Source organism: Anser brachyrhynchus, assembly GCF_964034855.1.
Source record: "Anser brachyrhynchus genome assembly, chromosome: 10".
NCBI lineage: Eukaryota > Metazoa > Chordata > Aves > Anseriformes > Anatidae > Anser > Anser brachyrhynchus.
Genome location: NC_137705.1, coordinates 24,778,318 through 24,796,718, shown reverse-complemented (window position 1 = coordinate 24,796,718; position 18,401 = coordinate 24,778,318). Strand labels below are relative to the sequence as shown.

The 18,401-nt window shown below is 35.1% G+C and overlaps 1 protein-coding gene across 4 annotated transcripts in view; it reads left to right on the top strand.

Annotated features, from left to right (window-relative positions):
• The window catches only part of IL17RD (interleukin 17 receptor D), a 59,801-nt gene extending 46,099 nt beyond the window's left edge, over positions 1-13,702 (top strand). For 2 of the 4 annotated variants that reach the window (XM_080605640.1, XM_080605638.1), the window contains exons 6-13: positions 550-594; positions 690-841; positions 1,650-1,715; positions 2,252-2,306; positions 3,270-3,380; positions 5,079-5,242; positions 6,495-7,434; positions 9,751-13,702. In XM_080605640.1, the coding sequence (XP_080461766.1) occupies positions 550-594; positions 690-841; positions 1,650-1,715; positions 2,252-2,306; positions 3,270-3,380; positions 5,079-5,242; positions 6,495-7,434; positions 9,751-9,866 (1,649 nt within the window). In that variant the 3' untranslated portion in view covers positions 9,867-13,702. Of the gene's footprint in view, positions 1-549; positions 595-689; positions 842-1,649; positions 1,716-2,251; positions 2,307-3,269; positions 3,381-5,057; positions 5,243-6,494; positions 7,435-9,750 lie in introns of all 4 variants that reach the window. The other 2 variants (XM_080605639.1, XM_080605641.1) reach the window with 1 other exon arrangement.
• The last annotated feature ends 4,699 nt before the right edge of the window (positions 13,703-18,401 follow it).

Sequence of the window (18,401 nt, the reverse complement as noted above, 5' to 3'; positions counted from 1 at the left end):
AAATTATTTAGCAATTAGCAATTCTCATTGGAGCTAAAGAGAAGGAACTTAAATAAACTCAGTGCTTAAACAGTCTGATGGCAGTCTAACTCTAAGCACCCTTTTGGGTGTAACGTTTGTATGTATCTTGTGTTTTTTTTTCTGTATAAAACTTTCTTAAAATATTTTCAAGCCTGTCTGTTGATGTGTACCAAAGTGGCATTTGTGTGCTCAGCATACTTATTTATTTTAAGTAAATGTAATTAAGGCCAGTTTCAACTTCTTCCTCTCCTGCTGAGCTACGCCTGGTGCTATCCCCTTTGTCTCACTAAGGACTACTATTTTCAAATTACTGAACCTATGTTTCTCATATAAAGATGAGAAGGAACTTCAATCATAACATAGAAGCTGGGTTTGCAAAATATATTTACTCCAGGCATGTTATAGACTGGGAAAGGAATGAAGAGTACTGCCCTCCAAATGCTGAAGTAACTCCCTTCTTTCGCCCTTTTTTTTTTCTTTAAATAGCATTTGGATACTGTATCATTAATATTTTTTGTGTGTTTGTAGCATGTGAGTTGTTGCTACAGCCAGAAAACCTTGTCTGCAAACCTTGTAAGTTAAATGTAATTTTTTCTTTATATTTATCTTATAAAAAGTCACTGTCATTGAAGAGTCAGTTGCCAATTCATGAATATCTCCTCTGACAGACTGGAAGCCAAGAAATCTGAGTGTTACTCAGCAGGGTTTTAACATGCAAGTGTCTTTTGATCATGCACCCCACAACTTTGGGTTTAGATACTACTTTCTTCACTACAAACTTAAGCATGAAGGACCATTTAAGCAGAAGACCTGCAAACAGGTTAGTCGCTGCATTTTTCAACTCTTAAAAGCACAGAACCCATTAACATAGATGTTCTAAGGTTTTACAGAAACTTTAAAAACTTACTATAATAGAGAATACTATTGTTTATAAAATTTTAAATTATTTGGTACTATTTCTATAAATAACAATTGCATTGTGATAGAACTCATCAGTCACAACCAGTCTTGAGTGCTCCATCGGTGCTGGATACTATAAGCAAAGGGGAAGAGACCGTTCTCTCTTTTAAAGACCCTGTAACTGATTAGTACTTCAAACTGCAGTTTATTATTTTTGTTAAAAAATATTCTTATCATGTAATATTATCTCTACACTGAATTTTACCACTTAAAAGATTATCCATTTGAGATGGTGTCACAAGATAGCTCTCGTTTCAGTATGCATGGAAGTAGGCTGTGATTTTTTTACAACTGTGTGTATGTCCTCTTATGGGAGCTGCAATTTGCTATATTGTTTCCCTTAACTTTGGTTAGCATTTAATAGCAAATTTGATCTCAATGGTCAACCTTTGATCCTAAGTCTCTGAAAGCTAGGGAGCTTCAGGGCGTAACATAGCTTGTGTTAGACCAAGGTTTTGAGGTTTTTTTTGGATAATCAATCATACTTGATTTCTGCAGAGAGAGGATTGTAGTCCTTGCATATTTGAATAGAGAAACTCAGTTTTTATGGTTTAGGATGTCGTACTTCAGGAGAGCACCATCCATTCCTAAATCAATGTGACTGTATTATGTATTGGGTTTTAAAAGTATGTGAAAGGCTAGCAAAGTGTTTTCTTTCTTTGATGTAGGAGCAAAACACAGATACTACAAGTTGTATTATTCAGAATGTAACTCCAGGGGACTATATAATTGAGGTAACATTTAGAAACTCATTTGTACTACAGCTGAATGAATATATTAATGGGGGGAAAAATGAAACTAAAGTATTTCAAGTCAAACTGTTTGGTAAAATTAGATTCAGGCATCCCTACTGAGGTACCTTGGGCAAGTAAAGGCAGATTGTTCTTGACCTTTCTATAGCTTTGCTTCTCTAAGCACATAGTACTGTCATCTGTGCCTTCAAGTAAAATTGTGGGCCTGCATAATTCTTGGACTTTGATTCTTAATTAGAATCCTGTAGTTTGGTCAATTTCCACTATACTTGAAAGCTGTGTATTTCGTTTGGTGATGACAGTAGGTGAAGTCTAAAAGTTAATATCACAACGGTAAACTATGTATGATCAAAGACGAGTGATTTCATTAGTTACTACTTTAAGGTGCTCTTTAATTTTAACTTTTGAACAGTAAGTTTCACATCTGGTTGTGAAAGTTGGTATAGTTGTTTATATATTGCAGAAAATAAATAAAATGAAACTTCCACAAAATAAAATTCAACTTTTACTTTTCAAAGCTGGTTGATGACACTAACACAACAAGGAAAACAATGCACTATGCACTAAAACCAGGTATGTTTTTTTTTTTAAAGCAGTATACAGTATATATATTATTAACTTAGATTCAGTTTTAATTATTTTGAAAATAAATGTTGATTTGACATGTGTTTGCTGTAATCAAGACTATTGAGGCAAATGTACTGTGATCTTTTGACCTAATGAAAAGAGAGTATACATGCACACTTGCACATAAAAATATGCATCTCTGTACATTTATATTTAGTACAGTTTAGATCAATATATAGTTGGAAATCTTTGTGGTAAAGTCACATTTGTTGTGCATATGGATATGAAAAGTCATAGTCTGTATCTTAATCGCAAACGATGCATGCAGTAGTGTGGAAATAATGTAATGAACTATGAGAGCAGCCTAAGAACACTACCTGACTGTGCACTTCAGCCATGAAATGAAATTTAGCAGTGTGAAAAACCTGTCAGGTGAATGCTTGGCATCTCTATGTATTAGACCAGTCATTGAGAAATTAAACAGGGATTTCAAAATATAACTGCAGACCAAAAACATAGATGAAGGCAACAGACAAAATGGTCTGATTGCTAATGCACATTGCTAAAGGTAATCTCTGCAGGAATTCAGTTTTTCCCTAAGTGGCTAGTTCAGCACTCTGGAATGAAAATTTGACAGGCCAAATGACTGGTATGTATAGTATTAAAAACTAAACTCAGGTAAAGTTCCCCTCATGGGGGGCTGAAGTGGGGGGTGACGACACACAGTCTGAGTTGGCATACAGCAGTTGTTTACTTCTTGTTGCTTACATTACTTGCTCTAATGCTGTGGTGATGAGGGCAATCAGCATAAAAACTATTTAAAACGGAGCAGAACATGATGTTTGATTTCTCTGTATATTTGAGAATGATCTGATAATAGTGTGTGCTGCAGCAATTTTTTTCTCAGTGTAAAGATTTGATTAAATAATTATAATAAACCCATGCCTAATTCTGCTTTATTTTTCAAAGTACATTCTCCGTGGGCTGGACCAATAAGAGCTATTGCCATTACAGTCCCTTTAGTTGTCATTTCAGCATTTGCAACACTTTTCACAGTGATGTGCCGCAAGAAGCAGCAAGGTAAGAGTTTGTTCAATACAGAGTTCCATTTAAGATGTACTTTTGCAACTAAAAAGGTCCTAGCTAGTAGGTTTATTCCAGAAATACCTTCTTCTGAAGAGCTTGCTTTCTTTTTAACTTGTTTTTCCTTCCCACAGCCTTTTTGTGTGTTGAAACTTGTAGCAAATTCTTAATCCAGTGCTTGATGGTGATATTTTTTTGTCATTAAAAGTACTGTTAACTTTTTAAAAGTTAATAAATTTTACTTTTAAAAAAATATTAATCAGGAGTTCACTGTAGAAAGAAGAGAACAGAAGAGTATCTGGAAATATTTTTGATATAAGGTTTCTTTTTATTCATGAAAATACTGCATGTCAGTATAGAATAGGAACATATCTGTAAATAGTCTTATTTTAAACATTCCTTTATTTCATTCAGAAATGTCTAGTTAATATTTATTTTAAACCGGAAGGAAAGTAAAGCCATGTGATACAAATATAATTCTCAGCACTGTCTGAAATACTACTCGTATCTATTAATGCAGATTTGCTCACTTTCCTGGAAGTTGCCTTTACACTTCATCCTAAGTCTTCTCCCTAAATTTATTCTTCCTAAGACTCGCAGTTTCACACTTTCTGCAGAAGTTGCAGAAACTTCTGTAATTTAGTTTCCATCCCTTTTCACTGACTTCTCTCTCCTCTGCGTCCAGGACCTGGCAAGCTGTGCTTGTTACATTGAGATGTTAAAAATCAATTGATATTTTTTGTGGAATCTAGGGAATCATGCGGTTTCATGAATATGGAAAAAGAGGTTACATTCCCCAAGCCTCACGTATCTGTGTTATCCATCTGAATTTTGGAAATGAGGTATACTGCAAGTGCTATATGCTGTCTGGGTTAAATCCTTTTACCTTCTGGTCTTCTGTGGCTGTGCTTTGCTTGCAGCTAGCACAGTTCCAACAAAAAGACAAATCACTGGGGATTTGTCTACAGAGAGAGGTGTTCCAGATTAGTTATTCCTGATGAAAAATAAAATTGTAGTAAAATAAATCCATAGATGGAAGTTTAACTTTGAGTAAAAAATGAGTATTTCAAAATACAGTTTAACCAACTGTAGAACTAGATTGAATTAGCTTGGTGTGAAGCGCTCATGTTCTGGTGTAAAAGCATCCATACAAGAAAGAAAACACTAATAACTATCTGGATTTAAGTTAATACTATCTTAATTCAAATTAATGTCCATACATAACATACATACCAGAGAGATACTGTATGATGTTCTGAAAGGATCTATATTCTTGGAGTTTAATGTTCTTACCTGGTGTTTTATTAAAAATTTCTGTTTTATTAAAAAAGTAAATAAAAGACTGTTATGCAGGAAGCTCTTGATGATGGTATATCTTTAAAGCCTATGGTGTTTGAACAGTGTGGTGAAACATCATTCTATTTATAAACTAAAACTGTCTTGAGTTTTTTGAGTTGTACAGTAATAATTTCACATTTCACTTCCCAAGTATGTTCCACGTATGTAGCAGGTCCAAAGCTGGTAAATAGTGGGTATGCAATTTTTTAGGCTGGAAATGAATTATCATTTGAAAAAAAGTCTTTACTATGTGTTTTAGTGAAAAGCCTAATAAAGTTTAAAGCAAACAACCAAACACACACTTTGTGTGAACTCTCTTCCTCTCTTCCAATTTAGAAAATATATATTCCCATCTAGATGAGGAGAGCTCAGAGTCTTCAGCATATGCTGCAGGTCTCCCTGTGGAAAGACTTCGTCCCCGGCCAAAAGTGTTCATCTGCTATTCCAGTAAAGATTGCCAGAAACACATCAATGTCATCCAGTGCTTTGCTTATTTTCTTCAGGACTTTTGTGGCTGCGAGGTAAGCTCAACATTTCTTCTGTAAACAGAATTGCTTTAATTAAAACAGTACCCACAAAACTCATAGTGATATGTGCTTGAAGTGGGCTATTTCAATGCCTCCTTTCAACAGATGTAATTTTCATTATTTTTCTACATATTGCCTACATAAGTTTTCTTATCATAGTCTGCATAGAAGACAGAATTGTGGAAAATGTGTACTGCATTGATTCCAGGCCTTTTATTCAGCCATATTTAGTGAGTTTTATGTTAACTGCTTTTTCTGTGTAGAAGGTCATGCATCTTTATAATTGACACCCACACAAGTATTAAAGATATAGTTCAGTATTTCTAAAAATATCTTTCACATCAGAACTCTGAAGTGGTAATACCAAATATGCACACTTGGATATACCAAAAATCCTGTTCATACAGCAAATCTATGTATTCGTTGATATTCTATATTGATTTTTGTGGTTTTATTTCCTTTCTGTTCCGTCGTTGCTGTAAAATCAGCATCTTTTTTTCTTATTTTTGATTTAAAGCTGTAAGACAGACATCAAAATTGCCACTTTAAAATACTAGGCTCAGAATCTGAGAATGTTTTCTAAAATATGATCAATATGCAGCCAGTTATTCACTTTATAATTGTAAGAAAAGTCAAGATAATTACTAGTTTATTTTCGTTGAATTTTAATCCTGCCACTGAATCTAAATGTGTGAATTGGAACTTCTTTTCAGCTATACAGCAGATCTGACCTCTGGTGGCCAAACATATTAAAATAATCGATGCCCCACATGTTTGGGGATGTTCACAATTTATTCACAGGCTTAAAATGTTTCAGACTTTAAGTAATAAATAACCAGCAAAACGGGTTCATGTAGTAACTAGCATTGTAAAACAATCTGGAAGGTTTTCCTTTTTACCTTAGCGGTTCACTGACTTCCTTAGCCCAGTGAAATATTCAGCCTACAGGCAAAGTTTAGGCTGAACATAAGCCCTTGCTTATTTTGGTGAATAATTACTGACATGGTTAATACTGGTGATTCCAGTTTGTCCACTACCAATGCTGTGTTAATTATTACTTAAATCTCTTTTAAAACCTCTTGAGTGTACATCAAGGGCAAGACATAGTTAAACTCATGATTAATTTTCAATTGTTGTATAAATACAAGCTGACTTGCTGAGCATTTATAAAACATTTAGATGTTATTAGTAAATGTATCTAATAACATAATAATAAAAATCAACCAGAATGTTCTTTTTCTTCCAGGTGGCTCTAGATTTGTGGGAAGATCTAAAAATTTGTAAAGAAGGTCAGAAACAGTGGCTTATAAAAAAAATAAATGAGTCTCAGTTTATCATCATCGTGTGTTCCAAGGGAATGAAATACTTTGTTGAAAAAAAGAACTGGAAACACAGAGGGGTAACCAAAGACACAGGACAAGGAGAACTCTTTCTGTTTGCTGTGTTGACTGTTGCAGAGAAGCTTCGTCAGGCAAAGCAGAATTCAAATGACCTCTGCAAGTTCATTGCAGTCTATTTTGATTACTCCTGTGAAGGAGACATCCCTGGTATTCTGGATCTGAGTACAAAATACAAACTCATGGACAATCTCCCTCAGCTTTATTCACATTTACATTCCAGAGACATTAGCGTTCAGGATGCAGAGGTGTTTCCTGTTAATGTTAGTAAAAGGAATTATTTCAGGAGCAAATCTGGTAGGTCCCTTTATGTTGCCATTTGCAATATGCATCAGTTCATTGATCAGGAGCCAGATTGGTTTGAGAAACAATTTATTCCCTTCCTTCCATCTCCTTTACGTTACTCGGAGCCTGTCATGGAAAAATTTGACTCAGGCTTGGTTTTAAATGACTTAGTGAATAAACAGGTGACGGATGATGATTTTTACCTGAAAACAGATGTAAATATTATTTCAGCTGGAAATTCAGACTCTCGTTGTATAATTCAGCACTTAAACCTTGGAGAAGATATAGAAACTCAGGACATTCAAGGTGGTGGCAGCTCTGTTCTTCAGCCATTGTTACATTCTGTTAAAACTTCAAATCTGAAAAATATGCCTCGAGATTCTGGAATCTATGATTCGTCTGTTCCTTCATCTGAACTATCTTTACCCTTAATGGAAGGACTACTGACAGACCAAACTGAAACATCTTCTATTACAGAAAGTGTTTCTTCTTCATCAGGATTAGGTAAGATACAGCAGTGTTTTAAAAAATATATTTGAACATCTCAAAATACTAAGGATACTATGTAAGGAGCCAGATAGAGAGCTGCAGAGGAAGGTAAGGATTATGTGCAGGTGGTCAAAAAAGATAGGTTTTTAATAACATTAGAAGAATTAATCTTTTCCTTTACTTGCTGTGGGGAGAGGATCCTTAGCTTAGTAAGATTTCATTAAAGTTATATTAATAAGCCACTTTTCATTGATTCACCTAATAAGTGGAGAGATTGCATCTTCCTTCCAGAGAGACTCCTTGACAGCTGGCATGCTCAGCTGGCAGCTGTGTGGCTTAATCAGGAGGGTAATATGGTGAAACATTCTTACAGAAAGGCCATAAATCTAAAACTGACATACTATTTTACTCCAGCACATGCTAGAACCTTTAGGGATACACTCTATACTGAGTGGTTAATTCAAGTTTCAGAATCGCATTGGGTTTCTCATCTGTTACGGAGCTGAGACAGATGAGCAAAAAGGTTTCAGTGGAGGAATTTAAATGCTTGGAAGACACTCGCCAAAATAGATATGGAGATTTACATGCATACAGTTAGATGGTATAAATATTGCCTTGGACCATATTAAAAGTTGATCTGACCTTACTAGTTTGAATACATTGAATTGACATCACAGCTACATCAGTATGGAATGTTTCAGCAATTGTATATATTAGGATAAAAATGTTGTTTGAGATTTTCCTGGAGCAGCTACAACAGGCGAACAGCATTTTGATGCTGATATGCTGTTTTGCTTTCTTGAATGAGTCTTGACAATGAGCTAACTTGGTAGACTTTTCTTTTACCTAAATGCATTCTTTTGATTATTCAGAGAATTCATAAGCTATCTTTGATGCCAGAATTATGTTAAGGAGGGAATATATAGATACTGATAGATACCGCATTTGTATATATAGTCTTAATAGTCTGTAGAACAAAATAACTAGAACTTGAAAACTTTCCATGGAAAAAATACAGATTTATTGATTTAATTGCATAACCCATAAATAGCCAGTTATTGTTTCAAAATTCATATTATATTCTTTAATTTCCTGCTGTCTTCTAACTCAGCCTTTTCACATATTTGTGGAAAAGCTTACAGACAATATCTATAAAGGTTCTAGTATGTGTTGGACAAAAGTAGGATGCTAGTTTTAGATTTATGCCTCTGTAAGAATGCGTTACCAGTATTCCCCCTCATGGCTCAATCACAGAGCTGTCAGCCGAGTATCTCAGCTGCCAAGTGGTCTCTGAAAGAAAGAAGTAGTCTTTCCAGTAATTGAATCTCAAGTCACATACCTAGTTGTTAACATGTTTCAGCTATAGAGGTTAAACATCATAGCACTGCCTGGTGAAGGTGTATCTTAACACTGATGTTGTAACATCGAAAGAAACCAAAATAACTTCTGCCATTTTCTCATTCTTTATCCCTGTCCAAAAACACTACTGTGACTAGTGCTCAAAATTCCCCTCGCCCAAACCATGGTCCTAATTGGGTGCAAAGAAGATAGTATCTAGAACTGAATATCATCTGCCTACTAAATAGATTGCAACCCATTACATCTTTTTACTGTCCAATACATACAAAATGTTTATAGCTTTAATATTTATATGCCTAGTAATGAGAGAAGTAAATACTACTGTGTAGCTTGTATTCATGTTCTAGTAGTTGGACATGTCCAAATTATTACTCTGAATTCACGGTACCATTTGTGTTCTGGCTGTGGATTTTTATCTGTAACTTGCTCACAACTGAAGTGAATAGCTCTGTCATTCAACAGCAAGTATATGTATCTCAGGGTACTTCCCCCCCTTTCTTCTTTAAAAGACAGTTTTATTTACTCTTTTGAATTAAAACAATAGATCACATAACTTCTAACATTTTCAGTGCAGTTCATGTACAGACAATAGGCTTCACACAAGCACAGAACTGCAAAGAGGAAATTCTCAAAGAGATCATCGCATTAGGTATGATCCACTGACATTTAAACCAAAGTAATGTTGCGGAAGTCCCAACAGCCAGACCTTTAATAGGTCCATTCACTAATAAGGCCTTCTCCAAGAAGCCCTGCCTGAGGAGAAAGTTTGTATTAATTCTTTAGATAAGGAGTTACTGAGCACAATAGTTCAGCCTCATAATTGAGGCATTATGATCCGGCAAGGTTCCTAAGTTTTCTTTGCATTTTTTCTAAAATGTTGAATGAATGCAAAGTCAGTGTTTGAAGTAATAAACCTTTTTCTTTTTCTTTTTTTTTTTTCCTTTTTTTTCCTTTTTTTAAAATCTTTTATAGGGGAAGAAGAACCTCCTGTAATCACTTCTGCAAAGTTCTTAGTGCCTGGAATATGTAAAGCAGAACTTCATTGCCATATCCATACTGATGAACTGCAGGCAATTGCCCCTTTGTAATACATCACAACATTGCTATGCATTGCCACTTTAACAGCCTCTGTTTGTGCTTTAACCACCACACGGTTCCAGCACTAAATCTACTTGAAGGAACAAATACTCCCTGAAGATGACCAGCTATTTGTAAGGGATTTTTATGGCCAGTAAACTTGAACCTGTTGGACTTAATATTAAGTTTTTCATGATTTGAAAAATGCAGCAGGAAAAAAACACTTCAGAATTATTCCTATTACTAATTTACATTTCATGATATTACACTGTTTACAGGTGTCATTATCAAGTGACTTTTTTTTTTTTTTGCTAAACATAATCTTACAGCTGGGCATAAAATGGTTTGGAACATTAAGTCTTAGTAAATCTTGTGGTCCAGCATCCCCCTCTATCTTTAAGGGCTGACATTTGATGGTAGGAGTGTTGTAGTGAATGAGAGCAGGATTTTTTCAGAAGGAAGATGAAAAAACAAAGGTGAGATCAAGAAATTCTTCATCAGGAGAAATCCTTTTCTCTTAAAAATAGTTGAACTCCTATCCTCATAGTCTCTTCTCTCTTTCCCAAATGTTAACGTGTCTCAGTACTTATTTTCAGATGAACATGTCTCTCTGTTCTGTGTGATTCTCCTACGTTTTCTCCATGATCTGGATATGGTGACGCACAAATAGTACCATTCTGAGTCTGAAGTATCGTTTTTGTAACAGATACAAATATAAATTCTGCATATGCTGAGTGATACCATGGAAACTATGTTTCCTGTTTTCTTCCTGGAAGGGGTAATATAAAGAATACTTCAAAGAGATGAAGGAAGAAAGATCAAATTTTGTATTTAAGACCTCATTCTGTCTCTGTCCAACCATGTGATAAGTATGCTCTATGGGGAATGTCATATTATCCTTCAAGGACATGCTGCTACAAAATCACCAGGGGTAAAAAAAAAGTTAAAGACAAGCAGTTAGCAAACATGAATAATTGGCTTTGTGTTGAGCCAACCACTAAACAGAAGCCTATGAGTTATTTTGAAGTTTACAGTACTTATCGTTATTTAGTAATTAAGATAGTATAATATTACTAGTATTATATTTTGTTATAATACTATATTATAACAAAAGGCAAAAAATAGAACTGGTCCTGTTTATCTAAAGACATGGAGCGTGCAAGTCCTTTCTTCTGCAGTGACCATGTTATCCAAAGTATCCGTGCTATTTCCAAAGAGAAACTTTTTATCTTCTCATTAGTAAAACACATCTTTGTAACTAACTGCAAGGCTTCCAGGCACCACAATGGTAACAGCAAATAGTAAAGGACACATCCTCAGTGTGCCTGTGCTAATTTTGCTCATGGAAGTCAGAGTCTGTCTTGTTTCATTTGTCTTCATGTTCTACTAACAGGGGGTTATTTTAGGAATACATCAAGGGAGAACTCAAACACCTCAAGTATTCTCTCCATTTTGATATACAAGAATTAGACCTCATGAACTGTTACATTCTTTTACTTCTTGTAGTAGCATGAGATAGAACTACTAAAGTGATTTTGGCTGAGTAGCTTTGAAGCTCTAGTTTTGTTTGTTTTGCCATCAGTTTATATCTAATTGTTTGAAGATCCAACCAGAAGACTCTTGAAATTGCTATCACAGATGTAGTAAGAAAGGTGCTATAATGGATAAAATGTAACAATTATTTGAACCTAACATTGAATTATACCATGATGACTTAACATCACAGTGTGTCAAATTTGTAGGGTCTTGTCCATTAATCCTACTGTACCTTTTTTCTGAATTTGAAAGAGCACTAACTGGAAAACTTCAAACTCACATCTAAGTAAGTTAGGTGGTTTTAAATACGTAATCAATCATCTGCACCTTCAGTTATGTTTTTGTATGCTGTGCCTTGGGCTGTACTGAAAGCAAAATATTTAATGTTTTCCCATTCTTTGAAGTTAAAAAATACCTAGATTGACCTAGGCAGAATAATGTGGAGGTAAATGCTCCTTCACTAGATCCATTTGTGAAAGATCTTGATTCAGTGCAATTTTAGTGGTTTTACCAGATAAAGTGTTTGGATTGATGAAATAAATGTAAAGAGGTTACAGATGATGTGTGCTGAAGAGGTGCTGTGCATAGAAGTGCCAAAGCTGCAATACATAAGGAGGAGCCAATTTCTTAGCAATTGAATAGTGAGGGTAATGCTGCTGTCCCCTGTGGAAAGTCTTAGCTTAACGTACTGTTATTTTATGCTAGGCTAAAGACTGGGAAGATTCTGTGGTTCTTTTAAATTTAGTGTTAATGGAATTATTTTTTCATTTCATTCTTGAAAATGGACAAAAGCAACTGCACAAAGGATCAGTTGTTACTAATGTTTTTCCTTATGTTTCTTCAAAATTTGCTGTACAATCCTGCAAATCTTAATTGTTTTGTAATTATAAAGGGTCTATGCAGAGGCCAATCAAATTGTTGTAGGTGGGAAAAAAAGAATTCCTTTTTAGAGTAAGGTAGAAACAGCGTATTATATGACCTTGGAAGAAAGAGAATATACTTAACTGAAAATTTATGGTAGAACACGCCCATGCTTAAAAAAAATAAAAATATATATATACGCACACAGAATTGAAAAAAGCAATACTTGATCAGATTTAGCAATAATTTTTTATAAAGTCACAGTATTTTATAAAATCAGAAAAATATTATGTATGTTGACATACTAGAAGGACATAGTATTGAATTTGCAAGAATTCTGTATTTTCCCTCCAATGCGAATAACAGCAAAAATCCTTGTAAACTTTTTTTTAAAACAAATATGTTAATACACATATTAGAGATTAGCTTACTACTATTTTCAAGCATTAGTAAACAATATTAATGGTGAAAGAATCCCCTTAATTACTACTAGACCTGAATGTGTGAACATTGGATGTTTTAAAATGTCTTTTTTGGGAGGGTGGATAAAACATTGGCAAGCTAAAGGTTCAAGATATAACTATGTTCAATACTTTGATAAATAGTTATTGTCATAATTTGTCCCTGTACATAAACACAACTGTTGAAAATAGAATGTAGTCGATACTTGGAGAAATAAAATTTTATGATACTATAATTTAGGAGGTAAATATCAGAATAAAACATTTTTTTGTTCATTTTCTTTCATTTGGCTTTTCTTAGTAATATAAGAAGACTTAGCTTGACTTAGCAGTTGTTTTATCCAATTATGCAATTATGCACACCATGCAAATAAACAGACTCTAACCACTATTCACACTCCACGTCTAGAAGTTAAACAGATATTTTGATGGGTGTTTAATATAGTCTGTAAGAACTGTAAGACTTTACAACTGTAAGAGTGTTTAATATAGTCAATCAACTGTAAGAAGCAGTAATTGTCTAAAAGTTCTGTATTGGATAGACTGGGCCTGATTTTTTTTTTTAAATAAAACTGCCTGAATATGAATTTATATAATTATTTTCACTATGTCCTCGAAGGTCTTCTAGCAGCACATGGTTCTGCATGTCAAGTGAAACGTATCCACATCGACTACAAAGCTATAATGAACTGAATTGGGTTAATTTTGTCAAAGAAGATAATTATCTAAGATTTATGTGCTTTTTTTTTCTCTTCACATCTGAATGGATTTCGAAGAACTGTTCCAGTCAATGAATCGTGCAAACTGTATTTTCAGGGATAAGCCCTGAAACCACTCATATTCCGTACGTTGATCAGGTAAATGAAGGTTTTTATAATGGACTCTTGGTCTGGCGCAATCAAACTTAAAAACTAGAAATATCTGTAATGAGTCTGTAAAACTGTTATTAAAGAATTGAACTGCTTATTTTCCGTTCAGGTTGCATACACATTACTGTCTTGAACTGGTTTTTATTTTTGGATTTACGGGATGGTGTTTAAAAATATTTTAGCTTTCATCTTCACTGGGTCTCCAAATTGTTAATTCTGCTCGTATCAGTACATAAATCAGAGACATTCTGAAGTGTCAATATGTACAATAATAGTTGCATTTATAATTCAAAAAAAGAATTTAAAGTTACTTGTCTGTATCTGAACAGGGATTCTTCAAGGTGTATTATTCATATTCTACAGTCCTAATCTCACTATGATATAGATGCTTGGAGTCCTATACACATGGGAATTTGTGGTTGAAGCAAAATGGAAAGAAGGCACTGCTTTAGTTCTTACGTCTTCAGTTTAAAACATGAGAACCCTCAGAATGCTTTCTGATGTATGGGAGCTGTTGGCCAAAATTCTTCCACTTTGAGGATGTGGAAAGATATTCATTGATATGGGAATGTGCATATGGATAATACATCTCAGGAAACATTTAGAACTTCTCTTTTTTCTTTTATTTTACATTTTAAAACATTTAAATATGGTGGTGACTGGATAGTGAAGTCTCCCACCAAAATAAAAACTAAATCTTTGTTATGTGAGTTATGGTGATAAAATGTGCATTGCACACAACATGTGCGTTCAAATTATAAATGGTCAGACCTGAATTATTTCTAAAAGGTCAGAAGTTAAAAGCTGTGCTATCGATCAGCTCAAGGACTTTTTCCCTCAGTCTCCTATAAATTATTTTACTTGCTAGCATTATCTGTTGCTGTTTCCCAGACCCATAAAAAACAGAACAATGGTCAGTGTATATCATTTATAACAGGATATAATTTCACTCTTTATTCTGTTAGAACAGATTTAATAAAGTCTGATCTACCTATAATGTTAACTTTTATGGGCAGTTACACTGTTGACAATGATTTCATATTTATAGCAGTCCGTGGAAATAGCAGGAATTATCTTACTCTTCACAAAAAGCAAGGAAGAGGAAATGTTCTTTCCTTAGTATCAAATGGTAGCTAAATGACCAGAAAATGAAATGCTTGGCCATACCTACCTCAGTGCTAAAAGCTCAGTTCCGTGAGATTTGGGTGTTTTATTCCAGTGCAGACACTTTGGGACAGCTGGGAGTTTGAAAACATTAATGTGAAAATGAAAATATATATAAAGTTTATATCTAATTATAAACAACTGCAAGAAGAAATTAACATCTGAAGAATGTTGTTCATCAATTAATATAAAGACTTCATTTTAATGGTATGGATATGTAACATTCAAGACTGATTTACCACAGAAATCCTACTACCCTTTTTTCCAGGCTCTGCTGGTAGGTTGACAGGCCTTGACAATAGATGGAGGATTGAAGTAGTGAGAGTGAGCACATGGAATGTTGTCCTGTTGGGCTGCTGCCTTACCTGGAATTCTAACTATTTAGTCACTACACTAAAAAGGTCTGTTTGAAGAGAGACAGTCTTGTTGATTATACAAGTCAGGTAAATTTATTGCCTAATATTGTATAATTTGTGGTTTTTCTCCACAGGGGAAGTAATGCACCTGTGGTATCACTTACTTGTAAGCAGTATAACACGTGCACTCTCCCTGTGCAAGTTGTGTACTAACTCTTTGATTGTAAACCAACATCGAATTGTTCATGCAGCTTGCTCTTAACTCCTGTAATAGCCACCCGTATTTATGATGAGATTTTATTCAACCAAAAGTATTTGACAATTAATAATCATAATATAATTTCCTGCAGAACATAACTTCTCTTACTAATAGAATGCAATTATACAGAGGGCATTGGAGACTGATAGTGTTATTCCCATCTTGGAATAAAGCAACCTTTGAGACTTTGCTCTGCCTTTTGCTGGAATAAGGGCTATAACAAACAACTGCAGATGGGTTGTTCTTTATTACCTTTGTCAGTCCCCTAAAAATACAGATAAAAAATAAAAATACAAGTCACTCCTTTCATGGCAGTGAACATTTACTTCTAATCCAGTTACAGAGGACTAAATTTGTCAGAAGACTGGATACCTGGCACAGCAAAAAGGTAAATTAAACACCTAGCGAAAAGACTTGTTAATTTGCTACATTGACACAAAAGAAAATTCTGCTTCAAGGAAAAAGACCCCAACAAGATTTTACATCTGTGCAGCTACAGAGGGTCCACCACATTTTCACTGCAGCTAGCTCCTGGCTGCTGAAAGTAATGTACAGTGCAAATTGCTGAACAATATTCATGATACAAAAATCTTTTTCAGTAGCATTTTCTAAGCCTTTTATGAATGCTGTGGTTGCACCCCTTTTTAATAGTGCTTTATTTCTCGGATGATTCAACCAGTTTCAGTGTGTCTGATTATGAAATCAGATACTAAGAATGTGAGTGGGACACATCAGAGGAGTTGTTTGGTGTGTCACAAGATAGATTTTTTTCCTCACAAGTGCACAACTAGGGATGCAAATGCCATAAGCAAGTGTTGTTATCTTCATTTTACATGAGAAATAGATAGTAACTAGACAGAAAATAGATCTGCTTCAGAACAGGTGAGGCTGGTGTCAGCTGAAGACAGAATAAAGGGATCAATGTCTTAGTGTTGAGCCATAATGCTGCTTCTTTCAACAGCCTGCAGCCAGTCAGTGTATTTGGCTAGATATATTATTGCAGCTTTTGCCATTTTGCAATAATCCACATGATAAAACAGTCAACAGGGCACTGTTTGATGCCCTAGCCAAGTTCTGTGCCTGCCGTACAGCAAGTCATCTGCTGGTAGAACATGGTGGGAACCAGAGGGCTGCACAGGAGAGGTGCAGCAGGAACTGCAAGAGGAGGAGCAGATTCCCTACCTCTGCCCCACATCTGTGGGTTTTATTTCCTCTACAATATCCCACAGAGGCTTCTGGGGGTGAGTTAGGGGCAGCCTTTTGATCTAAAATGGATTCTGCAGGGGCCTGTTTCAGCCCGACAGCACTCCTTGGTACTCCTCTTCTTCCAGAAGTATATTGTTTGATGCAAGCCTGGTTTGCAGAAATAACTCTTGTCATTTTGATGAAAATCAGGAGTGATTTCATTGCTGTCAGTTACATCATCCCGATTTCAAAATAATTAGAAGTGAGAATTAGCGGTAGGCCTCCTTGTCTTTAGTAATGCCTGATACAGGGAACGTTCCCATAAAAGTTGTTAGTCATCAACAGAAAGGAAACCACCTACTCTCTGTTGCAGCTTTGGCAAATGTGCCAAGGTGTGATTTAGGTGTTAGGAAGGAAACCACCATCTCTTTGCAGGATAATAGTTGGACAATGCACAGCTACTGAGGGTGGAGTGAGAATAATAGTTACAGTGAATCAGGAAAGCAGAGCAGGATTCTCATTTCTACACTCAACTGTCTTTGCTTAGTTTGCCTTTATACCTGAGAAATACATTTATCTGAAAATTCCTTAAGTTGGCTTGTTAAAAACAAAGATTATTTTTAAGTATAACTGATAAATATTGCTGTATTTTAGAATAAGGTTTTGGACTGAAGTGATAATTCACTTCAGTGATAAGTGACATTTAACACATTCAGGATTTTGCATACTGAAGAAAATTTCACATTCATTAAGATTTAAAAAGGCTAAACCAACAGCTGTGAGTTGCATTATAGACTTCATCATCTTAAAAAAAAAAAAAAGAGGAATTACAAATTAGTAACTACTAAAAAGTGCTAAATCCCCCTATACAGCGTTTTTTAGCTTATCTGACTGAGTAGGTTCCACTATGTTACGCAATTATAGAATTTACATTAGCCAATCCTTCACTCACTGTGTACCTAAGTGGAAATTTTGAGGACAGATAGACTAGAAGCTAAAGGTCTCTAAACAGAGCATCTCTTCCCATTTCCTGAGGATGAATACCAAATAAAGCTATAAAACTATCTCCTTCCTTTACAGGCATGGTAAGTCCTGAATAAAAAAAATGGACAGGCACACACTGCCCATTACAGTGCTGCTTTTGTAACGAGCACTACCAAAGTAGGGATGGGATGTTTGCTTTCTAGTTTTCTTGGCATCTGCCAGGATGAAGGCTCAGTGTTTCAGGAACCCATCGCAGACCACCTGACCTAAGCAGCCTCAGAGATTGCTCCATTCCCGTGATCATGTTGATACTGCTGGGAGGCCAGATGTCGCCCATAACATAGTGTTGATTAAAACATAATTCCCCAGGTAATTAACAATGCCATGGGCATAGAGAAGTGCCAGGTCCCCATATACCTGACTAGTTTATGTGAATTGCTGCTTTAGGAGTGAGAAAAAAAGAAGGAATTGCAAAGAATAATTGTTTTTAAATGGTTGATGGTAGCATAGATGAGAAAATAGGCATAGCATTAGCTCTGACACTCAGACAGTGGTCTTACAAAGCTGAGTCAACATGAGCTATGTGTAGTTTATCTCATAATGGCTGTAATTTTTTTTGTCTGTTAAAGGTAAAGGAGAAATTAAGTTCGGTCATTTATTTAGAAGATGCACTAAATTTCTCTAACAAGTAACAAAAAAACAAGTAACAAAACAGCCTGTGTTAAGAAGTATCAAAATATTTGTCAGTGACATTCTGTTAAAGAATACTCTGGTATCTTGATGGTTGTTTTCCACTTGAATTGTCTGTAGTTTCAAAAGTGTATTTCATAGCACCTTAAGAACCAACTTCTTTAAATATGACTTTGATTTC